The following is a 27,224-nucleotide window of genomic DNA, read 5'->3' on the forward strand; positions in this document are numbered from 1 at the left end:
GTGTGGGTTTGTGTAGATGTCCTGAAGACCAGTGTGTGTGTGTGTGTGTGTGTGTGTGTGAAAGCAAACACTCCTTGCATGAAACGGTCCAAACACTCCACTTCATTCTAATCATGCAGCCTGTGATAGACGAGGAGTGTGTCAACAAGAGCCTTGACATGAGAAATTAGGTTAGACAAGAAGCAGCCTAGAGTTCACTCTGTCGATGTAGATGTGATCTATGTGTGTGTGTGTGTGTGTGTGTGTCAATTGTAAACAGCACTCCACTGTGTGACAATGTAAACATTTCCTCATTCCTGAGATATCTAAGGAGTGCCATTCCACCTTTGAGCTGTCCCACCTGTGTATAGGGTCATGGCTGCATACATATTTAGCAACCCACCCACTCATGCATCCTCACCAACCCACCCTGACACTCATGCACACACACATAGTTTGCCAAATGCATTCCAGAGAGCCAGTGAAGAGACTGGGTATAGTTTAGGGAGAGCAGATGAGACAAGTGGCTACAGGTAGGGCTGCAGCAGCAAGCTGCTGCATTCATACTCTGCTCTTGGGTGTTACAGCACACACTAACATGTCACAGTGCGTCGTGTAAAGCTCAAAGTATCTGTCAGTCATTTGTAAACATATAAAGTTAAGTTGCTCAGACTTCTGGGCATTAAAAAGTGATGCATTCCTTGCTTTATGCACAACTTCATTGACATCCACAACAGGCATCAATAACATTCATGTAACACTAATGCACACATTGACACAAACACACGCACGAACACACACACACACACACACACACACACACACACACACACACACACACACACACATTCAGAGCTCCCATTAATGCCTCTCCAGTTATTTCAAGTCTTTAACTATTAACTATAAGAGGCTAGCACAGCAGAGCAGGACATTCCAGTATACAGCAGCTGTGAAAGATTAAGTCGAAGTACCAAATCAACAATGTAAAAGTACATTATTACACATAAAAGCAATGCATTTAACATTCTACTTTTGAACGAGTAAAAAAAATGTATTGCCATTAAAATGTCACTAACAATGACAAACTCACAGCTCCTTAGCTTTATCTTCTAAGTAGCTAGCTTATTAGTTTAGGTTGTACTGTTTAGTTCAGTCTCACTCACAGACGTATATAAAAAGATTGATGACATGACAGCTCCCTGAAAGTGAAGCCAAAAGATTTGGAGCTCCCCCTACTGACTGGGTGCAGTATAGGTCATAAGCCCCTCCTCCTCCATGTTAACAGCTAGGACAAGGTCAAACTAAAAATAAAAACATGTCAAACACATTTTTCTCAAACCAGGTTTCTGTCATGATAGTTATTTATTATCATACTGATTTGTGTTCTCGTTTCTTTTTAATGAGTTATTAAATGGACTGCACTTTTCTCTTCCTCCAACCACTCAGAACCCTTTTACTCTTCATGTCACATTCACCCACTTATACACTGATAGCAGAGGCTGTTGTGCAAAGTGCCATTCTGCCCATCAGGAGCCAACTAATTACATTCACACATATTCACACACTGATGGCTTTATGCCTTCGGGAGCAATTTGGTGTGCAGTGTCTTGCCCAAGGACACTTCAACATGTTGAATGCAGGATCGAACTGCCAACCTTCCAAGAGATGACCCGCTTTACCACTCAGGCACAGCAGGCCCGATACTTATCCATTCATCCATTATCTATACTGCTTTTCCTGTCCAGGGTTGCGGAGGGGCTGGAGCCTATGCAAGCTGTTATTGGGCAGAGGCTGGACTGACAATATAATACATATAATACATAATATACAGACAGACAACCATTTACACTCACATTCACACGTCTGCATGTCTTTGGACTGTGGGAGGGAGCCGGAGTACCCAGCGGGAATCCACACATGCACTGGTAGAACATGTAAACTCTACACTGAAAGGCTCCCTTTATATGAACCAGGATTCAGACCAGGAAACTTCTAACTGTGAGGTGACAGTGCTAACAACTGCACCACCATGCAGACCCCCCATACTTATACTGCAAGTAATACTAGCAATATCTATTAGAGACAACATGAGATAACCTCCTATTTACTTCCTTGGCAGTGTGATCATAAACCCCTCTTGACAGTAAGAATTCAGAGACAGAGATTAAATAAAGACTTTGTACAAATAAATGAAGTTCTGCAATTCCAATTCAATTACACATAACGTTGAAGTCTTTACTTTAACATGCATAAAACAAGTAACATCTGGAGTAGAATTTAGAACAATAGATTAAATGAGAAAAAAATACACCCCACAGAAACAAACCAAAAACCCAGTATTTAATTCTAAATCTGACAAAAGACTAGTTTTCTTTTGCATGTGGACACTGAAATCAGTCATTAGTTTGTTCCTTTGATGTGGAATAAAATTAAAAGTCACCCATATCAGGATCTTATTCTAGATTAAATTACAAAACAACTGGACTGGATTGCAGGGAGCAGTCGCTGGAGAAATATGTTCAGCATTGCCTGAATGCACAAGCACTCAGGCTGCTGCTATAAGATTGTTATGGAAAGACCGTTATGTATCTATGTAGGTCCTTATCATGACTTGCAACAGTAAACACTGCAAACAAAAATCTCCCAAACTTCCTGTGGACTTGTTTATGTGATCTGGCTTCACAGACACACATCCGTGGTGTAGAGAAGTTGCCTGCAGCAATATAGGCAACATGTTTGAGCAGATTTAAAGTGGTCGGACGTCCGGGGTTGTTTATCTCATTGTTCACTGGCTGCTTGGTTCATGAGGTTTCAGAGACAGACAGGAGTTGTAATAAATGTAGACAACAGGATAAGTTATAGGTACACATTAGACAATTCATTAGTGTGGAAAGTACACGCTCTATGAAAAAAATCTAAGTTCCTGACAAAGATTTGACATACAGTACTATCTCTTTTTCAACTTTATGAATGTTTAACCAAAACTTCTATTCAGAAAAGAGCATTCCATAAAGACTCTCAAATGTATTCAGAGCTTTGAAGGCCCCTTTTGTGTCTTTCAGGCATTGAATTATATAAGACACTAATGTACTCTGATGAGTTATGATTATATGGGAAAGAGAGGTTTTCACTGATTGGAACTTGGACCATCTCTACAACACAAATGACTGAAAACAAACATGTGAAAAGAGGTGACGTAAAGGGTAGACTGGGGATGGTAGTAACACTTTTTGTTTGAGCATCTGTAACTCAGTGGTTGTTTGTGCTAGATCTCTCAAACTTTTATACACCGGACCCATATCTGTCTACTAAAAATAAAACTCACTTGAACTTCTCCTACACAATCACAGATTATGTGAGTTAATGTCAAATACGAAGAGGTCCATTATTACAATCTACCCCACCACTGGGGTGAGTTGAAACACTAGCTGGGGACAGATGTAACAATGACAGGAAATTTGTTGAAATAAGATCCAGACTATCCAATCTATGCAGGAACTTTAGTGAAGAATAAAGAATAAGCAGTTTTGAATAAAGTTGAAACAATTTAAAGTAACGGAAAACACTTTCATTTTAAATTTAGCACGGAATCGCTGTGTGAGTGTGTGTGTGTGTGTGTGTGTGTGTGTTGGTGAGTGTGCGTATAATAAAGTGAACAATTGAATAAAATAAACAATTTGACAAAAACACCTATTACAGCAAAAAACAATTGCTGTGTGTTAGTGTGTGTATATTTGAGTCATCATAAGGGGATGGTTCAGTGGCAAGATACCTACACTATTCCCTTCTGTACTCATCCTAGGAGTAATACTTCTTTAAAGGCAAATGCCCCCATGGCTGCACCACATAGGAAATTCATTTTTATTACTTTACTGCCACCATTGGGCTGAGAGTTGTTACTGCCATAGTAAAGTTTGCTGGTAACTGCAGATCATTTTTTCGCCTCTATTCATTTAGTCAGTTCTGTAGCCTACTTCTCCACTTACACCACAGTGACTCAATTCTGACAATGCTAATTTAATTTTAGGCTACACTGATTTTTCATACTAAAAATGTGTCTCTGGTCTCTATCTGCGTGTATCTTTCAGAAGAAAAAATGTAGGCTACACATTTAAACAATAGTTTATCTCTATATCTATTGACCATTCTTCCAATGTAATCCTATTTGATAAAGGTTTTAAATTGTTAACATTGTTTTTTTTTTCATATCAGTCCTCATACAACTTTTTATGTAAACAGGCACAGGGGACTGCATTGTACATGCCTATGGCTTTCTTATTTAATTTATTGTATAGTTAACGGTATTTCTTCTAACTATTATGTTCTGATTTTAATGGATTTGATTAGATTTGGTATTTACACAAACGATACACAAAAATCTTGCACCAAATAGGCCTACTCACTATAACTCACATGTTTACAGTGCAACAAAGCCCTATGAAACCGGAAGATGTGCAGAATAGAAAAACAGACACAAAGTAAAGTTGTTCAGTTAAATTAAGCCTGGTGTGTCTACTCTAGCTTTCTCACCCATCTGTTAGATAATTACATATTTTATTTTAAATCATATACATTTCAGTATTGTTTCACTCCTCATATTTGCGCCATTGTCTTTCGTAGGCTTGTAGATGCCAGTTTAATATTTAATGTTTATTGTAGCCTTGTACATACTAGTTTAATATTTAATGTTTAATTGTACATACAGAGCAAAGTTAAACCGGAGTTAAATTCCTTGTAATGTACATACATGTCCAATAAAGCCGATTCTTATTCTGGACATTACGCTTCCGTTTTTTCGGCTGATCTCGGGCTCCTCTCGGATAAACTCGGAAATAATGGGCGTGCTTTGCTATGTTGCGTCTCAACCGGCGGTACAATCGGATGATCCCTGGCGGGCGGAGCCAAGTAGGAGGAAGGGGTACCGTTGGCTGACTGCTCCCAAGAAAACCGGCGACGAGCCTCCGTACCCGGCAGTTTGATCTCACGTCTTCACTGCTTTTTACGCATCGATACCGCAACGGCAAGCAAAGAAGATAACCTTCTCAAGTAAAACTTCAGTCATTCATAAAACACATCAGCAATAAGCTTCTTATAAACCAAGCAACACCTGCATGCTGCATTTTCTAGATATATCCGTGAAGGGCTTGGAGATTAACGCTGCAGATAAACGGCTGGAGGATGGAGACGCAGATACATGTGCCCGTCGGGTCGCCGGTTATTAGAAAAATCCCCATTTTTGTGGATGAACACAACGTGACCGAGGGGGCGATGAAGCTCATCCAGGAGCTGAGACCGGCGTGGGACAAGAGCCTCGTCAAGACCAAGGTAACGTTAGCCGCTAAGCTAGCTGTACAGAGTATGCTAGGCTAGGCTAAAACTGGCAGCTCTGCAGCATCATCAAGCACTACCAGCCAGCCGGGAGGAGGGCCCTGGAAACATTTATAACTGGCTTGGTTTGTTTCATTTACCAAACGGCACAAAACTTCCCAAAGTCTCCTTCTAATTGAAGACGTCTGTTTGATATTCTGTCGCAGTCTAAATGGCAAAATAATATGAAAACGTTAACTAAGCTAACAGCTGTCTGAGTTAAACCCATAGACCCTAACTAAGCTAACAAACTGACTCAGTAAGTTTCCTCCGAGGCTAATTGGAAAACATATTCCTCTTACACACAGCTTTATATATCTAAAGTACACATGTATAGCATGAGAGCCAAGTCATTGTAGTGTCATCCTGCCTGGTGGTGACGTGTAGGTTATGTTGAGAAATAAATAACGTTATGGTATTTCTACTTTCTAAGGAGAGCAGACACACCTTATGAAGATTGTTTTATAGCTGGTAACTGATCTTCAGCTGTGCCTCTTTATTGTGTCTCTTTGCTCTGTTGTTAAATGTTTTAAATTCAGTGGAACCTTCTATTACCGTTTACAGTAATAGATACATCAAATGTTTAAGTTAAGTTGGGGCATGCTAAGAAACATTTCCATAATAGCACTCGAGTTAAACTGCAATGTAGATAAAAAGTAATATCAAGCAGGGCTGTAACAGTCCTTATATGTAATACATGATACATGATTAGGGTTTACAGTTCAATGTCTTAACAGTATTTTGAATATACAATTACCTACAAAGGTTTTACTTTTTGCAGATAAAAAAGTTTTCCCTGTAAATCTTCCACAAAATACAAAATTAGAGCTTGGCTGGTTGATTTCTCTCTAAGTAGACTAAGCCCCAAAGTAAATTGTGATTTATGTTGTAGTACACAATTTCACAAGACAAAATGATATGAGCAATGGCATCAATTCATATAAAGTCAACAGAAAGACACTTTGCAAAGGCAAACCTAGAGGTAAAATAACAAATACACACATATTCCTATTATATAGATAAAGAAGCTGTGTCTGTTCAAGTTTAAAACCGTCTAACTTAGTCTAAAATGGAGACTATATCAAGAAAATTTTATCCATGAATTGGCAGAGAGGAGAGGATCTATGGAAATTAATTGTAACTGGGGTCATTGGTAAAATCATAAAATCGCCTTTCTCAGAGCAGAAGGAGTCGTGCTGAACACCGCTCTGTAGGAGGGAGCTTTGTCTTGGAGTCAGAGAGATCAGTGACAGTCTCAGCTCCCACTGCTCCCCGCTCACATTGCTAAATGCTGTGCCACATTATAGTTACACCCCTAGCACAGCCATAATGAAACTGTATCAGATGGAATTTGAAGTCAAACATGTACCCCTAACCGTTCAATAACATGTTTCACTGCCAATGATAATAATCAACTTTGATAGAGGACTTGACTTCATTGAAATATTACAGCTATGCATGAAATTTCATGCAATTTGTTCAGTCAAACCAATAAAAATGTTGTAAATGCCCACTGGACATTTTCTAGTAGAAAATAATAAAATAATTCCTGTAAGATTCAATGGAATTGAAATACTTGAATTGGCTAATAAAACTAAAACTCTTTAAAAGCAAGATTAAAACATAGAGAGAAATGGATTACAGAACGTGCATCCTCAAAGTACTGGTCCAAAACTCTTTCCTTCTTATTCTTTTTAAGGGAGTATATTAATCTGGGCTTTGCATTTTGAAATCAGAGGTCTCCATCACTGCTTTGGAATATTTTACTCTGTCAGTTTAATATTAAAGAGCAAAATCTGTCCATGAGTCGGGTTGCAAAATATAGCAGCAGCCTTAAATCAGTTCTATTGACCTATTTGAGCCATTGTTCGCAGATACAGGTTGTAACTTAGAGATGCCTCAATACCATTTGTCCCTTCCCAATTCTGCTTCCTATATTTAGACGTAAGTGTTGGCTGATACAGAGTACCCTTCCATGACTAGTGTTTATTTTTTTTAAATAATATGCATAATATTGATGGCAAAACACTGACTGTTGTAATTTTGCTAGCTTTGACCAAGATTCCACTCTCTGGTAGGACCACACTGTTGTTGCTTATGAGTGTCGCACGATAATTTACCCCAAACCAGTTGATTTTTTGGGGGGCTAATTGGTCATGGTATTGAATTTGCCCCTTTTACATTGCCAGATTAAGGCGGGACTGTAAGGCCTCTGTTAGGAGGTAGTAATGAAGGTATAACAGTGGAGGAACAGCGTCAGTGTAAACAGCAAAGCCGGCACAACGGAACCATGCCGTGTGTGTATGTGAAGCTCACGCTGTTCATGTACCCATCATGCCTCTTTTGCTTCCAGAACACCGGAACGCCGTGTAAAAAAATACACACTGGGGCGGCTTTACGGAGCCTTGATCATCCCGCCGACATTATCTGTGACCGCAGCAGCTCCATTACAAGAGGTGGCTTATAAGTGAGACTGTTCCTGTTAACAGCCGCACCTCGTCCCAGTGCTGTGGTACATAAACGGACAGTTCACAGAGCAGACAGGCCACGGAGTGTTTACTTTTAGCGGCTACACCTGCAGCACACACAGGGAGTGAGGTTGTGTGTGCTGACAGGAAGCAGGAGATGTGAATTTTCAGGCAGGTGTCACACAGACTCTGCAGCTCAGTGGTTAGTTCACTTTGTGCTCTTATGAAGAGCTGCTCTAATGAGCTATCAGATGGAATTTTCCTGTGAATTAGTCATTGAAAACAAGTTTTTGTTTTGCACCAAGCAACAAAAAAGTAGCAGCTTGACATATATCACTTCATTTGCTTCACTATCGAGAAAGCAATGTGACTCTTGCACATGCTCACATCGTAATTGCGATTGTTAAATGAAATATCGTGCAGCCCTAAATGTAGCCATCCCTAGTAAACTTTTCTAGCTGCAATTATGATGAAACTTGAAGGAGTCTTTGTTTAAAATGCTTTCACTTCATAATCACAAAAATCTAACTCACAAGGGTTGCTGAGCAATCCATTTAAGAGTCTGGACTTGTCTCTGAGGGGAAAATGCATAATTGATTCCTTGTAAAAGGATCAAGTAACTGAAGTGTCATGGCCAGGGCAAAGTCATGGAAGTAGGTCTGATAAACACGATAACACAATTTGCATCTATTATTCTCCAGTGGCACAATTTGAACACAGCTGAGACAACCATGTGTTTACATTGTGCTGGCTAATCTTTCTGGATCAGGTACCCCGCCCATTCACACCTGCTGCTGAGACCATGACAGTATCAACCGAGAGTTTTTCTTAGTGACCACCACCCAAACAGGGTTTTTCTTCCCGCTAAATGTTTTATCTCATATAGAGTGGTATAGCTGCACGACTAGGAAATATACTCATGAGGCAAGTCACAGCCAAAAGATGGAGTAAGGAAAGGTTCCGGTGAGTTTACTGTAAAAAAATGTTTTTGGTTGATTTTAGGAGGATGTTCTCAAGCAGTGTGACCATTGTTTTTATGGCAGCAGGAAGCGCTAAATGTGGTAAAGAGCAGCAGGGCAGCACTGTTGACAGAAACATCTGATTAGCCCCGCCACCTGGACAGGAAGACTTTTACTGTAAATACACACTGTCCATTTCCAAACATCCCATGCACACACTGAGTTCATGAAAACAGCAGAGTGTGCCAACAGCAATAGAGAAACACTCTCCTCTTACAGCATTCTCATGCTGAAGATCAGAGCTGCTCCATAACAGTCGATGATTCGAGTCATTAGTCGAGAAGACAACAACTTGACTCGACTTGTTTTGTTAGCTGCTTCATTCTCCGCAGAGCAATAGCATGGCAGGCTGCAACCTTTATAAACTCTTGCATTACTATGAAGAAACTTCGGGAAACAATGGCTTAATTCAGTACTGCAACGCCCCAAGTTCAAGTCAAAATTGATCTCTATTTTTAAACATTGTCCTAAGCCACAAGTTTAAATGGATAAAAACCATTTATCGGCCAGCTCTAGAAGAAAGCCATGAAAACATGAGCCTTACAGGTAAAACATGAGATTGTTACATATTACCCTACTGAAGACTGAAGGATTCATCTCTGTCAAAGACATGCTGCCTCAGAGGGCTCACAGTCAGGCCACAGAATGTGGACTCATTCATGGAAAAAAATCAAACGTCAGGCAGTATATGGCTGAATGTTTACCTCTGTCTGGGTCCAAGCTTATCGCTGTCTGTCGATGTATTGATCGCCGGTCTTAGCAGTGTATTGTGTGGCGGGTAGAATGGATCAGTCATGTGGTTGCAAAGGCGTGTATGCTTGTGTATACAGTCATAACAGGGATGCCTGCGTGCCCATCTTTGTGGTCAGCCACGTGTGGAATGTCAGATATGTTTGAGTGAGCGTCTGGACTGGGGGAGATGCAGGCAGTGTGTATGTTGTTATTGTGTTGACTGCAGTGGGATGGACTGGCCCATTGGTTTCCAGTGGAGTGATGTTGTCACTCAGATATTTATGGTCTAGCTTCAGACACAGTAGGCTTTTTGCTTACTCTTCATTTCAGAAGAACTGTTTGACTTAACTTGTTGACTCACTGATACGCACCAACAACACCCCGCAGAAGAGTCATCACAGGCCTCAGGCCTCATGCAAGAACCACGTCTTTTCTCTAAAAGTGAGCTTTTTAGAGAGCTTTCCATTTCACCAATTTCCTTGTATTTGATTTGTTCTAGGTTCTAATATGCCTTTCTACAGCTATTTTATTTTTTTAATAAATGCCTCAGTCTAACTGATAGATAGCAAATCTGTGGCATTGATCAATTTAAAACGAGCAATTAGGACAAGTTTGTTGATGAATCTAACTTGCTACACTTGCACAAGCAAACCTCAGGAAAAAAAGTAGATGGAGATGTAAGATATGAATCTGAAAATGTTCTGAGCATTTATCACATGAAGAACAGACTGAATCTGGTAGATGATTCCCCTAAAGAGGGCCCTGATGATTGCAGGACCTGCCTCCCGTACTACTTTTGGAGAGTTTAGGTAGCAGGCCTGCATTCTACAAGCGCAATGTTTTAGAGGGCTAATAGGGAACTTTGAGGTGTGTAAGATACAATGGCTGATCATTAAAAGCTTTCTGGCGAAGAGAAGAAATTCAAATTCTATTCTAGATTTTATTGAGAGACAGTTCAGAGAAGCTAATGTGGGGGAAATATGATCTCTCTTCCTAGTTCTTTACAGTGCATATGCTGCTGCATTTTGGGAAGGAGTCTTTAGTGACGTGTTAGAGCAGCCTGATTATGAGGAATTCCAATAGTCCAGACAAGAAGTAACTTATGCATGGACTCGTGTTTTTGTATTTTCTTGAGACACGATAAATATTAGGTCAGTGAAAAAAGACGTCCTTTAATTTGTTTAGTGTGGGGTTTGGGGTCATTTATATACTATGCTGTAAATGATATAGCCTGTCATGCCTGTTGCTCCTGCCTTTGTCAGTCTACACTGACGCAGCAATAAAACAAAAATGCATTGATTCAACTGAGAGAAATTCAAGTCAACATGAGGTGTTCTTAACTGATGAATCAAATGGTTGAATAGAACAGTCCTTATAGTTATAGAATCAGAATCAGCTTTATTGGTCAGGTACCTACACATACAAGGAATTTGACTCCGGTTTAGATTCACTCTCTATGTACACTTAAACATTAAATATTAAACTAAAAACTACAAGCCAGCCTTAGACATTGAATAGTAAACTAATATGTACATGCTACGAGAGACAATGATGCAATGATGAGGAGTGCAAAGGATGCTGATCTTATTTACAGGTACAGTGAAGATTAGAATATAAAATATTTTATTGTCTTGTTTTTGGCATGCAAAATTTGAAATTTGTCTTTCCTTACATGTGAGAGCAGAAATCTGCAATTTAACTCTCAATTCCAACCTTCTGTTTTGGAACTAGTATAGTGCTACACAGTCAGAGGTTGTGGATATTCTTCTCTTTGTGTGTGGGAGATAAAATGATTTATATTCCTCCTCTTTCAGCTTTTCACTGATGGAACCACCAACAAGCTAGTGGGCTGCTACGTGGAGGACAGTCCAGAGGATGTGGTCCTGGTTCGAGTATACGGGAACAAAACAGAGCTGATTGTGGACAGAGACAATGAGCTTAAAAGCTTTCAGGTTAGTGTAAAAGAAAATGAAAGGGTTGAGGTTTCCTGTGAAACTGTCCAAGTAAATCAATAATTGCTTCAGAGTAGGTTATCCCATCTGATCCTTAATTGTTGTGTGTTTTTGTTTCTCTCCTCTAGGTGCTACATGCGAATGGGTGTGCCCCTCACCTCTACTGCACCTTTCAGAACGGCATCTGCTATGAGTTCATGCAGGGAGACGCTCTCGGGACGCAGGATGTCAGGGATCCTTCTTTACTTAGGTCAGGACATGGTAGTGTGATGAAACCACTCAGGATTTTATTAGCTTAGCTCAGAGATAAGTGTATTATAAAAGTTTGCCAAGTACTGTGCTTAGAATCCTTCTAGGTTTATTCATCCTACATATACAGTAGACACACAAACTATTAAACAAAGCAGAAAAACCTCAGTGCCACACAGGAAAGAGGCAAATGAAGCAAACACACAAGAGGCCAGGTGCCACATGCAAAAAATAGTTGGATATTTTATACAGCAAAAACAAATGAACAAAGGTAATTCTAAAGAGAAGTGTATGCAGAAGACTTTCTCATATGATATGAATCGCTACAACAAATATACTGTAGTAATGTGCCCAAAGCAGTCAATACCTTCATGTAACCTGATAACACTGTTCTTGGTTCTGGCCGTTTAACACTATATTCTATGTCAGCTCAGTGTGGGTCACATGATGTATTCAGGTGTTTTCATTGGACTCTCCTGGGAACTCTGCAAGAGATACTTGTCCTCTCATAACCCTGCAGCTTAAAGGACAATAACCCTGTGGCAGGGCTGTCTGTCTTTTATAGGTGGAGACTAATGCAGTACAATCAGAAATATATGGTTTTCATGTTGAAAAGTAGCAATATTGATAACTTTGTTAATATGTTTGTGCGTGTGTGTGTGTGTGTGTGTGTTCTCTCAGACTGATAGCCGGGGAGATGGCTCGTATCCATGCCATCCACGCACACAATGGCTGCATCCCCAAACCCAACCTTTGGATTAAGATGCGAAAATACTTCTCCCTTGTGGCCACAGAGTTCACAGACCAAGCGTCTAACATCAGGTGAGATGAGACCTTTCTTTTATTTTTGAGAAGTTCTTAGAAGGGATGCAACGATTAGAGGTTTTGAAGGTATGATTATAGTCTGAGAAATAATCATGGTTTAATGATTATTATGATTATTATGCAATAATTAATTTATACATTATTAATGTATAAAATCACATGAACATTCTCTGGAAATGTTAATGTGTAATTAATAATATAAGATTAACTTTATTGATCCCCCAGGGGAAATTTTACTAATGTGGGTGACAAACTGAAGCGTTACTGTTGTCCTTTTTTTTTGCTTTTTTTTTAATCATTTATTTTTAATAATTAATCTAATCTAACGTGTCCTGAGAAAATCCTGACTATTATTGTTGTTTTTTTGTTTGTTTGAAGTTTTAGTAAAAATGCAGTGTTAAAAACTAAAATGCAATTATTCAGTGCTGGAAGTCTACAAGCGCCTGATGTCATGTTAGTGTTTTACACCTGGTATATTTACCTACCAGTCTAGCATTTACTCCACACTGACAGTAGGAAGCATCGTTAACCTGTCAGTGAGTGAAGCCCTTGAGGACTATTTTGTCTTCCATAGACTACATGCCGCTTTACTGCTGTTTGTTTATGTTGCACTGAATGCCCCAACAGCTACGCCATTGATTGTAAGTGACACATTAATATTTAATTCCTTACCAACTCAATGTTTCATCGTAATACGTAACTTATATCACTCAGTTAATATGCTTGGCGTGTAGTGCTGGGTGGTGATCCCGCAGATGCTGCATCAAGTTTGATGTGTTTGACATTTTAGCCGCAACTTTTTCCCTCGTCTCGAATAAGTCCCAGGTCCTTCTTGGTGTACCCGAAATGCCCCTACACTGCAGACTTCACTCTTTTTTTCAGTGGATGCAAAGCTTTGCTGCGTGGTCCCTCTGCCATAGTAAAGCTAACGTAGCGTAGCCTCCAGGCTCTGGATAGGCACGTCACATAGGGCTGGTGCATCACAGGTGCCACTTTGTTTTCGCTCTGTGCAGGTTGCGCCAAAAATAATGTTCCAGCCCCTTTTTGAGAAAGAGAGCAGTATAAACCGGTGCAGCAGAGCCTTCACGATTTAATAAGCTGACGTTTTAAGCGCGGTTAATAGTGAAACTGGTTAATCACTGCATCCCTAGTTCTTAGTGGGTGCTCCTGCCAAAGGCTTAGTGACACACACTGCTATAATGATGCAAATAGGTCGTGGAGCCTGATTTGCCTTGAGCACTCATTGTGAGGACGGAGTTAATTTGCTCTGAGCCTGATATCGTCTGAGAGCACTCTGTGAAGTTGTTTTATTACACGTTTAGTTACTCTGTTTGTTCAGTTGCACTGATGGAAATGTCAATCAATACCCAAAACAGGTTCTGTCTAGCTTAGAAATACTTTGAGTCTTACAGCCAACCTTTTGATGGGAACTTAAAATTTGCTGTCAAACCCAGTCTTTGAATGGGCAGCTAAATACACAATCAGTCACTCTGTAGAGCGACAGCCTGTCACACCTCCATTCAGTCCCCTCCTGCCTCCTCTGTGGTCACCTGTGCTTTATTTCCTCTTTTACCTCTATTAGTTGTTTTACTTCTATTTACCGTCTCTCCTCCTTCCTGCTTTGTCCCCTTGGTCTTGTGTCTGTTCTCCTGTTGCCTATTGGGTCTCGTGCTTTGCCTGTTTTTGTGCCTAGCTTGTTTTGTGATCTGCTGATTTTGTGCTTGCTTCTTTTTGTGATTATTTGCTGGTTTTATGATTTGCTTGTTTTGCAAAGCACTTTGTAAACTTTTGTTTTTAAAAGTGCTATATAAATAAAATAAAACAAGTTATTATACGTATACATTTATGTTGGTAGGTTTGATACATTTTTGTAAACACTAAACGTTAACCAGCAGTCACTTGGAAGCTGCTAAAATAGGATTTCACAATATCAACAAAAATCAATTAAAATCCAGGCTAATAAGCTCTGCTTTTAAATGGGCTTTGTTGAAATTTGAAATGATTGATCATTGTTTTTGAAAAGCTTGTTTTTGTAAAAGATGAACACAGTGTATGTCCTGCTGGAGGCTGAAACAGAAACCAATAATGAATGAGCTTATTTAGATAGCTCAGTGTGGCAGTACTCTTAATTGGTGAACATGACGAGCATCAGTTTGTGTTGTCATTGTGAGCATGTTAGCATGGTGGTGATAGCATGAAGCTCAACTCTGTCTTGTTATTCTGACATGATGAGCAGAGGAAAAGTTATGACAATCAGTGCAATAACTGATGTGAAATATAAATCAGACCACCTCTTACATACTGTTATTACAGAGACTATATAACTCCTACATTTATTAACAATGCTGACTCCTGGGCATTTTGTGAATTGCATTTTATGGAAGGAGAAACAGCAGATCCCTGAAGTTCATGCTGAAGTTCGTTCAGTTTTCTTCTCGGGGCGGCTGTGGCTCAGTGGTAGAGTCGGTCGTCTTTCAATCGGAAGGTTGGAGGTTCGATCCCCAGCTCCCTCAGGTTACATGTCGAAGTGTCCTTGGGCACTGAACCCCAAATTGCTCCCAGTGGCATAGCCAACGGGTATGAATGTGATATCTGATTGACAGTTGGGCACTTTACGTAGCAGCCTCTGCCATCAGTGTGTGAATGTGTGTGTGAATGGGTGAATGTGATATGTAGTGTAAAAGCAGCTTTGAGTGGTCGCAAAGACTAGAAAAGCGCTATATAAGTACAGTGCATTCCATTTACCATCTTGGCACCAAACCTGTGGAACCAAACAAGGTGGACCATTTCATAACCTGGCCATCTTCCCAGTCACAGCTGACGTCTTTGTTCTGATAGCAATTAGATTAAATCCAGCATGTGGCTTATATAACTGTAACAATAATAGCCGACTGGATTATGGAGTCTGAGGCATGCAGTGGGCCAGCAGATGTTTGCTCAGCTCAGTGTATCAGGTCACTTTACTCTCTTCCTTGGTTACACAGACAGCTAGAGAGTCCTGGACCTGGACAGCAGACACTTGTCACTCTGTGGTATGAATCAGACTGTATATGAGCCCAGATGTTGATGGGAATTTTTTTTTTAAATGCCATAGCTCCATGTGATGAGAGGCTGCAGGTGAAGCAGAGACAGCAGCCAGGTAGAAACCTCCCGAGAGAGGGTGTGTTTGTGAGCCGTCCTCCAAGCTGTCTCTTCTCTCCTGCTCTCAGGCTGTCTGTGGATTAAGCCCAATAAGCCCATTACAGTTAGCACAGGGGTCTCTGCTCAGCACGCCAATGTGGTTGGCTGAGACCCTGGCTCATTGACTTAACCCTCTCTCTACCGGACATGACGTGATTGAACACAGGTTGGATTTTAGCAGGCCTGTGTCATAATAACACAGGTAGGAAACATATAAAAAATAAAAAACAGAAGGTCTGAGGGAGATGCCTGAATGCCTTTTGGAAAAACAAAGAATGCAGTTATAGATGAAATACAAATCAAATCGTTATAATAGAATTCAAAAAGTCATTTCAATAGGAGACATAGTAGTGTAGCCATAGTGACTCAGGAAGGCTCTGCAGCTTCACGAGTGTCCTCTGAGAGCTTGTTTTCCCTGTAACTGCTCCCGGGAGCATGTACTGAGCCCGTGTTTGTCTAAATTGTTTTCACTGCAAATATGCTCCAACTTTTTCACAATCCCAAAACAAGACAAAGCTGTTTGTTTTTGTCTATAATAACTTGTAAAACTCTTTCTGTTTAAGGCTGCATGATATTGGGGGAAAAAAATAACATTAACATCTATTTTTGTTCTGCATTATATAGTATATTGGGATATGAAAAAACTCCCCACATACAGGCAGTGTGTTTCTCCATTTACAGATATACGATCATTATTTTTTTATCATATGAGAACTATTATAATATATGGGTCTATTGTTTTCCAGTAAAACAAACTCCCCTCCTATTTCCACCACACATGGCTCATGGCTTTTTTTATAACTTGCAATTTTTTTTTTTCATTATGCCAAACAATCAATGTACAAATACACATGATGTACTTCCCCATTGCTCCCAGTACCCACCCCATGCAAACCCAAGAACAAGAGGAGAAAATAATCCATCAAAAGTGTGGCTCTGTAGAAATAAAATAAAAAGAAAAACAACTCAAATGACAAATAAATACATTAGAAGTACAGGTGAAGACTTAAACAAAACACAAGAAAGTACTTTAAGTATTTCTGATTCAGTTGCTTCCACCTTACCCTCCTCTTGAGCATTTATAAAAGCTGGAGCGACACATTTCTTAATTAAATTTACAAATGGATGGAGAACTCAGTTGAACTTGTATTATCAGACGGTTTTCCTCGTAGAGTAGTCATTAAAAAAAGAAAACCTTTTTTTGTTTTCTTTATATAAGCAGCAGGAAATAAAGCACGACTTTTATTAGCTTGAGATTGCACATCTTTTATTGTAACTGTAGCACATAGGCACATTGAGATGTTAATGCTGAATGGACCATGACCATGTCTGTGGGGCAGCATAGTTGTCAAAATGGTCCGAGAAAAGTAACTAAATGTGTTTGACATCGCTGACTTTTCTCCATCTCTCTTCCTGTCTCTGTGCCCCCTGTCCAGAATCCAGCAAGAGGTTCCCAGCAAGGCGGTGCTGGAGCAGGAGATGGTGTGGATGAAGGAGCACCTCTCCACACTGGGCTCCCCTGTGGTGCTCTGCCATAATGACCTGCTCTGCAAGAACATCATCCACAACAGCAAAGAGGGTAGGTTCCCTTTGGCATAAATTGTGCATGGCTAGTCTTTTTGCTATCCTTTGCTTCATAATCAGTCGCCCACCCTGCTGCCATCCAGTGGCTAATCTCAGCAAGCTGATTGATGGCAACAACACCAAAAGTAATACAGATAGCAACAGACAGGCATGAGCAATTAGAGACTCAAGTGGTGATTACGACGGACAAGATTAGAGTCCATGATCAACAGGATAGACAAGCTAGCATGTTAACAACTTTCTCAATCGTCTCCGATAACCTTCTCACAATATACTTAGGTTAACCTACTTAGCAAGTCTACGGAAAAGTAGCTTATCGATGTCTTCAGCTGCGTATCTGTCTGTCAGATCTACCCTGCATGTCTCTCCAGAGTATTATTTGCTATTTTTAATATCATTTTTAACTTACTTGTTGAGTCCCAGTTCTTTAAATAAGGTTTTAGTGCCAAAATAAAGCTTTCAGTATGCTAAAAGTGCTCTACAGGTCGTGACAGGTTAACTGAAAAGCCTGTCGCTATCTCACAGCGATATTGTTTTAAATATTGTCCTCTTGTTGTCTCTCAGGTCATGTTCGTTTCATTGACTATGAATACTCCAGCTACAACTACCAGGCCTTCGACATCGGCAACCACTTCAATGAATTTGCAGGTTTGTTCAGCCACACATATTATGACATAATGCTATATCATAAAGTTTCACTTATTATACAACCATGGGTCCATGTGTGTCGTCAGGAATGGCAGAGCCGGACTTCGGGCTGTACCCCAGTCGGGAGATGCAGATGGACTGGCTCAAAGTGTACCTACAGGCATACAAACTTTTTACCAAGAAAACAGAGGAGGTCAGCCCGCGAGAGCTGGAGACGCTCTACGTACAGGTCAACAAGTTTGCTCTGGTGAGGAGGATTATGATGACAAACGCACTTACACACGCACACATACACACACTATCTCTATCTCTTATTCTGTCACACCCACAGTGTCTCATATTACTAAATCTGATATCTGACTTGTCTTTCTCAAGGCTTCTCACTTCTTCTGGGGCTTCTGGGCGCTCATACAGGCCAAATACTCATCCATCGACTTTGACTTCCTCGGGTAAGTTGCTGTGCAAAAGATTTAGTGCTGTGTGTGGTGACCCCCCGTGTAGGATATTATGCAAGTAAAAGGTCACACAGTGTGTCTGAAAACTCTGTCAGTGTGGGTTCAACAGAGCATTATGTAAGAGAGAAACCAAAAACCCAAAAGCCAACATGACTCTTATTTTCTTTTGTGGGCATCTATTTCACTAGAAACTACAAAGGGGCTAAATAAGTGCAGTCCATTATCGACTAGGGTGGCCCTGAGGGTCCAAACAAAAAAACATTTCAGAATATACAACAACGGACAAGACGGGGCCACAGTTCTTATTCATGAGGGACAGAACCCAAGTCCCTGTTGACAGTTCAATGTCATCTCCTGTCATCTCTTGTCTCTGTCGTGTTATTTCAAACCCTGAAAGCAGGCTGTAAAGAATTAGAACTGAGGAGACGGGGTGGCTGCCCTTTAACAATTGACATCAAAAGGGATATGTTATCACTGCTGGACAGATGTTTGCATACAGAAACATGGCCTCTTCTTTAAAAGGGAGACAGTTATGCCAATGCTTTAAAATCACACGGGAAGCCACTAAACTCTGAGTGAGGTCCTGAAAATGTCTTTGTCATTAATGAACATAATGCTGACATCAGTATGCATGGTTCCTTATCCTCATGCTGGACATGTTGTAAGTTGTATTTTGCCAGTGGGTCATTAGATGAATCTGTCGTGCTGTTTCGGATGTCATCTCTGACGAAAGCTTTCATAGCGGTAAACTGCAATACAGCGTGGATACATTGTCTTCCACAGCTGTAGGAAAGAATCCATTATGTCGCAGCTCAGTCTTTGCTGTGAGTTTCTGACAGTCTGGTCACTTCCCGTGACCACAAACAGACCCACAAGACGGCTAGACATAGCTAGACATGTTACTCTGCATAACCTAGCTAGACATGTTACTCTGCATAATGTGGGAAAAACAGTACTAATTGAATAAGCGGCTGATGACTCAGCAGGTGTAGAAATAACATGGACTCAAATGTCTTTTAGTAATCAGTCAGTGCCAACTAGCCTCACATTTCCAATAGGAAGCAGGTTAGCTAGGTTGCTAGCTTCCACCGTCTGAGTTGAAAACAAACTTAACTGCAGGATAGGTCCTCCTAAATGTTGAGAGTTCCCCTTTTAAACTTTGCAGAATCCAATAAATGTTTGCATAATTACATGTTTCTTAAAATAAAACAAGCTGCAGGGAGGGACTTAATGTAACTGCTTACTACCTAGCTAACTTGTGGGTCCTATGCATCATGTGGGAGAGACATAAAAAAACAAAGAAAGCATTTAATTGGATGCAAGATTTGTTTATGGTCCAGAGTGCAGAATCAGTCATCAGAATTTAATTTTCATTTAAAACACATTCAAAACACGCACAAATTACAGCTTACCATCTGTTTTCGCCATGTCGAGTTTACAATCCTGCTAGCTACCAGTGCTGTAGCTAGCGGTATCTGGCCGCCTACGGTAACGTTCATTGTTGTGAGGGTGGCGGCTGCAATGGCGATCATGATGGTGCATTTCTGCGACGAAGAGTTAGCAACAATCAAGCTTAGAACAGTGAGGAAAACACAAAACAACACTGCGGCATATAGTAAAATGGAGACCTTGTAGCGACTTGGACCTGGAAACTGTTTAATGCAGAGATGTGACAACACCACTTAACAACCGGATAGCGCCATTGTCTGACTGTAACTGTAACACAATAACATACCTCTCTCTGCATTTTATACTGGCATATTGGTGGCACCGGTCTATTGGACACAGCCCTACAGTACTTGTGAAAAAGGTGCCAGTGTACAAAACGTGATTAAAAATACATCTGTTTTGTTTTCATGGAAACTGTTGTAAAGTGACAAAGAAATCACTGATTACGTTTTAAAGGGAGTATAATGTCTTGTATCAAATATTGTGGGGTAGATGTTTAACACATTATCTTGTTTCAGGGGAAAGGAAAAAATATGCACAATGCTGCCCTATATTTATTGTTTATTTCACCTTACACAAAAAGTGTGAAGAATTCAAAATGCTTGTTTTGAAGGCTGGATCTCACTTCTGTGCCATCGCCACCTTTGTGCTCCTCTGTCTTGCAGGTATGCTGTGCTACGTTTCAACCAGTACTTCAAGACCAAACCTGCAGTGATGGCCCTGCAGATCCCGGAATGAGAGGGGACAGAGGAAGACAGGATGCAGAGAAAAGACAGGAGGGAGGGTGAAACAGGTTTCATGCTGGGACTTCCTGTAGGGTGGGAACACTCTCTCTCTTTCAGCCAGCTGTTGATAGACCACTTCTTGGTCAACCTGGCCTCCTTTTCTTCAACAAGCGCAATTACTCCTTCATTCCTCCAACTTAGCTCCACGTCTGTCAAAACTCTAGCTTAATGAACGTTTATGGGTTCTGTCTGTCTGCATGTGTGTGTGTGAGTGAGTGTGTGCTTGCTTTTGTTTGTGTTCTTAATTCATCTTAAGAAACCTGACCTTTTGCATTCCCTCTGAGGGCAGCTGAACAAGGCGTAGCGAGCCCAACAGTCTGACTTTAGGGTAGAGATCACACACTTAAAACCTGCTTTATAGTCAGTCACACTTACACAAAAATGTTCCACAACACTGACAATACAGCTCAAACAGAAATGGATTGTTAAAATGCAGATATTTACAGATTGCCCCCTTTAACCATGGCTCAATGCAATGGCCTCATTATAGAAACAAAACAACTATAGATGCCTTTAACAAAGATTTTGCATTTGGTGTGTTCGGTTCCTCTTTCTGTCAGCAGATCTTTAAATTCCAATCTGCACGATTCTTCCTTGTTTGTTTTCCATATTTGGTGCTGAGTGCTTGTAGCTACAGTATGTCTGTGCTGCACTTCCCAGAGATCAGCTCTGCACCGTGGGCAGTACTGTTTCGTCTCTGTCTCAGATTTTTTGTTGTTGTTGGAGTTTTAGCATCTATCAGTTCTTTAAATTTATCCAACCAACTGCTGCTGCTGGAAATGTTAAACAAACGTTTCTGTGTGCTAGTAGACTTCTCCAAGGAACTACCCAACACTGAGTGTGTGGAAAAGCTTTTCATGGACCAGCTGTAGGTTGTGTCCCTGTTGTGTTATAGCAATGGGTGATAGAGAGAAGCTAAATGTGCATTTGTGTATTTATGTTCAGACATGGTGGATTATTTAAGATCTCAGGTGAAACAACTCTTCATTTTGGAATGCAGTGATACCGAAGGAGGAAGGGAGATAGATGTTGGATCTAAAGAGAGCACCTGTGTCACTCTGAACTAAGTGTGCATTTCTGTCCTCAAACCTTTATTTCCACCTGCTTGGCTTTTATGGTTCCAGAGAATCGCTCTGTTAAACTTTCCATTTAGACCCTCCGGACCTCTTGGAAAATTACAATCTCCGTCACCCCCACGACCAACCCCTCCTCCCCTCTTTATGCCCTCATCTGTTTGCTTCCTCAGCGTGTCACCATCTTTGATCACCATGTTCCTTTTTGTTTCATATCTCTCCCTCATCTGTTTAGACTGAGGTAGTAGCACCTGTTTCTCATGCCATGTTGACACCAGAGGCTGCATTAAGCCCCGCACTCTAATCAATTCATACTTACATTCCACATTTAACAGTGCATACGTTATATCTGGGGTCAAATCAAGGCTAGCTTTCCATAAAGAGGCTGGAATTGGTATACAGGGTTGTGTTGCTGTCATGAAATCATGCATGTATGCACAGTTTTCTCTAGAAGTAAAGACGGACAAACACAGATACAGATAGAATATCTGCTAACGTAAAAATGCTAGAACTTTGAAAAGGGGAACTCCACTTATTTTCACCTCAGGTATTGGGGAACACTACTGTGAATGTGGAAAAAGTTGTATAACGTCTTTTGTGGCTTCAGAAGTAGCTTTGTGAAATCGGAGAAATTGCCCCATGCAATGTTAATTGTTAGAATGTAATAGGGGAAATGCTAAATAGCTCTGCTAAATTATTTACTGAATTTCTGGTTTAGGACCAGGTTTAGGTTTTAAAATTAATTCTCACTACAACTTGTATAATTGTGCTACGAAGAAGCAATGCTTCCCTGTAGATCTTGTAGTCCATAATAATGGCGGAGTTTAGGTAAGATGTCAACATTGCGGCATTCACTTGCACTGATAAAAGTATGGACTTTATTGTAAGTTTGTAATCTCCAAGCCCGAGCTGAAATTACTCAAATGATGTCTGGGCTGCAACCAATGATTATTTTAAGATTTGAGTAATCTGCAGATTATTTGTTGATTGGTCATTTAATCTACACAATGTCAGGTGTAACATTCTCTCTTTCCAGGGCCCAAAATGAGAGTTTTAAATGTTTTTGTGGCCAAAAAATACTAAAGCTAAAACCTCAAAAAATACAGTTTACAGTTATTCATGTCAAAGTTAAGCAGCAAATCCTCCAATTGAAAAAGCTACAATTAAAAAAAAAACGGTTACGTATTTTCACTTACTTGAATAATGATTTTGCACTTAGTAATATAAATCCAAATTATTTTCATTTCTCATTGTTTCAGCCTTTACTTAAGTACATTTTTCAGACTTGCCAAAGCTCCTTCGTTGCCACAGTATACATACTACACTTTTTTTTACACATTGGGAGCTTCAGTACTTTATTTATTTGGCTTTAAATTAATTTCTGTAAACATTTAAACAGTCCTATATTTGGCTTTTTGAAAACTGCAGATATCTCAGCTCTGACCACTCACTCCCTTCAGGACATTTAATTCCTCTTAGGCTCAGCAGGGGGAGTCACTGAGCTCTGGCCTTTGTCCTGTACTGCACGTCTCATGTATCTAACAGACTTAATAATTCACAAAGTGAGCAATGGCTCCTCAGAACAGCAAAACAGGCACAGACAAACTGATGTTAATAGTTTCAAGTCAGGACAGTTGAGAAACACATGAGTGGTGTCAGAGGATCACACTGATATTACAAATGTGTTAGAAGCTCTTATTCTAAGAAATAATGATCTGAACCTTCCTAATGTGAATTATAACTCATTTTAAGGCTTTGTGAGGGTACATGTTTGTGACAGTTTGGAGTTACTTGCTAAAAGAGAACTTCTATAGTGGCACATGTTTGGAAGTGAAAATCTACTGTGAACAATGTCTTGAAAAACTCAAATTGTCCACACTGGTAGTGCATTTTTAATTTGGGAATGAACAGGGGGCCCCTATTTTAGGAAATTGAAGGTGGAGTAATCTACTTGTTAGATTTCCAGACTTAAACCAAATTAGCGAGCTTATTGCTTGAATGAACAATCCAAATAATATCCTAAGTGGACCTGGTCTGTTGACAATGTTTAGGATTTAGGAAGAAATTAAGTTTGGGACAGGATTATTTAGTTTCTTTCTAGGTTACATCTAATACTCTAGCAGACACTGCTGTTAGAAGCTAGAGATAAATGAATGCTTGAAGAGTAAACAGATTCTGCACAGACCTGAGGTTGTCCTAAGGTCTCTGCACTCATTGAGAAGTGTGCTAATATTTTAGCAGCTGTTTTTAACATTTCCCACTTTGTTTGTTTTATGGCATGAAAAAGATTTGCACCAAAATGATCTTGGTGTGACTGAAATTAGTCCAGTCTGTATTCTCAAGGCTTCAACAAGAATTTAAAAAAACATGGACATTTGTAACCATACAGTACGTTTAAAGCACAATCAGAGTTTAGATGTGGCCCTTATTTAAAATCGAAGCATAAGCTTGGAAGGTGCTGTCTCCCTAATTTATTGACATGCCTTTTTATAAAGCAGTATTTTAACTGCCCCACTTTGTTTCTTCTTTCTGCAAACTACACAATAGTGGTGTTCATGAGAAGTTAAACTTATAGAGATCACTCAACACTTTTCAGTTCATGTAAAGTAGCTCTGGACAACTTATTGTAAGTTATCCATTTGGCAGGATGATTTTAAATCAAGGGCCATGTACGAGCTTTTCATTCAGTCTTTGCCAGCAACTGGGGTAAGGGCTCTGACTGAAGTGTATGTAGACTTTGTGATGTCACTCATTGGTTTGTGGACCACTGTTTGAGAGCTTTGAGTTTGACCCTTGCTATCTGTTTATTTTATTATTATTTTATTTTAATAGAGGGTGCATACACATTGTCTTTATCCTGGTTGATGGGTTGCAGTGGTTGCAACTTGTCCATCACAGGTACACACGCATTAATAGTACCCTGCTTTATTATCTATTTTACTCTCATCTAATGTAGTAAACTGACATGCTTGATTGAAGAAGACTTAAAACTCGTGATTGAGCCTATAAACTACTTAGGAAAATGTTTACTGCTGTTCAGAGAAGCAGGATTAAGTTCTGAACTGTTTACTTACTTCGGAGTTGCCCCCTGCTGGCCAATAGAAAGAATGCACACTTCCACATTGGCTTCAAATTTATAACCAAAAAGGCTACGTCCACTTCTTCTGAACAGTCTGAGCAAGGCTTGCATTCTCAAACTGTTCCCAAAATCTTGAGCTATGAGTTACTTCTAATGATGTGAAGTGTTTTTGTCTTTAACATAAACATTATAAGTAGTGTTTTTGTTTTGTCAAATGCTTCAGTTACACATCTGGATAGACTTAACAGGTTTCTATAGCTGCAGAGTTATTTTCCCTGTAAGTAAGATTGAAAATGAGACCAATCCATCCTGCAAGTCTTAAATTAAATTTATTTTGCTAACCCTAAAGTTAGCTAAAGTTAGCTAAAGCTGTTGCACTGTGGACTGCACTGACAATTAAGTTAGGCATTTTTGGTTCAGAAAGTATAGACCTAGAGTCCTAGAATGAAAACCTTAAAGTATAATTTTTAAAATTATCATATCCATAATTCAAATGTCTTATTAACAAACCAAACAAAAAAGTAATCAGACTTTCAATGAAGTAATTAAGATCATTACATATAATTAATGTGTCTTTTTCGACCACTTGTGTCACTGACATTCTGCCTGAATTTGTCCCATCCTTTCTGTCTTAGATATCACCCTCTAAATGTACAGTTTAAAGTTGTTTTAATACAGGGTTTATTTATTGAAGGAATCTTACATTCACATGCATTTCACAGCTATCTTTTTTGTTTTTTTTCTAATCATACCAAAATGGTTAGTTTCAGAGAGGGTTTGCACTGCAGTTCATGTGAGATTATCTATTTTTGTGTGTGAATGTACTAACTTAATTTTAAGAAACATTGTACAGATAACTGATTTTCTTTTCTTTGTATGCTGATATTTACTTTTTTGTAAATGCTTGAGCGCTGTGTAAATGTACTCATCCACTGCTAAAGGAGATGCTGCATCAATGTGTGCGGCCAGCAGAGATGGAGGATGTAAATACTGTAAGAAATACTGTGAAAAGCTTACTGTACAGTGATCCTTCACACCTCTGTAGGAAGAAGACTTATTTAACAGTTGTCAGTAAATATTTCCATTAAAATGTATAAAGTAATAAATATGTCTGTGTGCTTTGATATGTCCAGTTTCAAAGATTTTGTGAGTCCATAATACTTCTAATATATGACTTTAGAAGGCTACAAAAACCTGGTGCTTCTAGCTAAATAATGAGGTTGGCATGCTACCATGCTCACAATGACAATGCTGACATGTTAGTATGTTATCAATTAGCACAAAACAACTAATGGCAATGTCATTTTGCAGGGAATACTTAATTACAATATTAAACCCATGTCCACACAGTGGTATTTCATTAAGTTCTGGGTTAAAAATATGGTGGTAACTGGATTAACTTGGCTGTGTGTGCTTATTGCCGTGATACATTTGTTGCTTCAGGAGTTTCTGTTAGCCTGAAGCAAATACACATCAGTTCAAAATACAAACTTACTGCACATGCTAAAGACCGAAGATGTACACATCTAATCCCTGTGTAGTTGAGTTGAAGAGGAGACTGAAGATGACAAAGGTGGAATACAAAAAGACAATAGAGAGGAATTTACAACCCAGCAACATCCGTGAGGCGTGGAGAGGAATTGATACCATCTCTGGCTGCAACAAAAAGAAAAGACAGCCGATAGTGGGTGATGTGGAAAGAGCTGATGAACTCAACCAGTTCTTCAACAGGTTTGACACTGCGGCTACACCCACTTCCACTGCTACTCCTCCTTCTCCTCAACATGTGGGTATCTCCACCGCAGCTCCTTCTCCTCCGCAAGTGTGTTTCTCCACCACAGCTCCTCCTTCTCCTCCTTCTCTCTCTCCACTGCTGCAGCTACTCCCCTTCTGTCACCTGTGCCTCCACCCTTGTCTGTCACAGAGACAGGTGAGGTTGGAGACTTTGCTCTGGGAAGGCAGCTGGCCCAGATGGTGTGTGTCCAAGGCTGCTCAAAGACTGTGCTGCCCAACTGTGTCAACCTCTCCACAGGATCTTCAACCTGAGTCTACAGCAGGGGCAGCAGAATACTACAGCTTTGTGGAAAACATCCTGTATTGTACCAGTACCAAAAATAAAATGTCCGACTGAACTAAAAACTACAGACTGGTGGCCCTTACTTTGCACATCATGAAAACCCTCCACCCTGATTCTACGCCTACTGAGGCTTCAGGTCAAAGACAAACTCGATTCCCTGCAGTTTGCATACAAAGAACACATTGGAGTAAGTGATGCTGTCCTCTACATGCTTCACCGTGCCCCTCATCTGGAGGTATCTGGAGCTTATGTGAGAATCATGTTCTTTGATTTTTCAAGCACATTCAGCACAATCCAACCCAT

General features: G+C 40.0%; 1 protein-coding gene across 2 annotated transcripts; it reads left to right on the top strand.

Annotated features, from left to right (window-relative positions):
* The first annotated feature begins 4,933 nt into the window (after positions 1–4,933).
* Positions 4,934–21,367, top strand: etnk2 (ethanolamine kinase 2). Of its 2 annotated transcripts, none has more exons than XM_069678570.1 (9): positions 4,934–5,304; positions 11,380–11,517; positions 11,646–11,767; positions 12,448–12,588; positions 17,208–17,350; positions 17,920–18,003; positions 18,090–18,250; positions 18,379–18,452; positions 20,573–21,367. In XM_069678570.1, the coding sequence occupies exons 1-9, from the start codon at positions 5,158–5,160 to the stop codon at positions 20,643–20,645; spliced, it is 1,083 nt and encodes a 360-aa protein (XP_069534671.1). In that variant the 5' UTR covers positions 4,934–5,157; the 3' UTR covers positions 20,646–21,367. The 2 variants fall into 2 exon arrangements, with proteins under 2 accessions (XP_069534671.1, XP_069534670.1); XM_069678569.1 differs by having other exon boundaries at positions 12,448–12,576.
* The last annotated feature ends 5,857 nt before the right edge of the window (positions 21,368–27,224 follow it).

The sequence above is a fragment of the Semicossyphus pulcher genome, unplaced genomic scaffold (genome assembly GCF_022749685.1).
Source record: "Semicossyphus pulcher isolate SPU_LCO1_2020_fin unplaced genomic scaffold, fSemPul1.0.p SCAF_3, whole genome shotgun sequence".
In the NCBI taxonomy this organism is placed as follows: Eukaryota; Metazoa; Chordata; class Actinopteri; order Labriformes; family Labridae; genus Semicossyphus; species Semicossyphus pulcher.

Coding starts and splice junctions, on each gene's coding strand:
- etnk2 (XM_069678570.1), top strand. CDS start 5,158: ATGGAGACGCAGATACATGTGCCCGTCGGGTCGCCGGTTATTAGAAAA. Junction 11,518..11,645: donor ATGAGCTTAAAAGCTTTCAG/GTTAGTGTAAAA, acceptor TCTCTCCTCTAG/GTGCTACATGCGAATGGGTG. Junction 18,251..18,378: donor AGGTCAACAAGTTTGCTCTG/GTGAGGAGGATT, acceptor GTCTTTCTCAAG/GCTTCTCACTTCTTCTGGGG.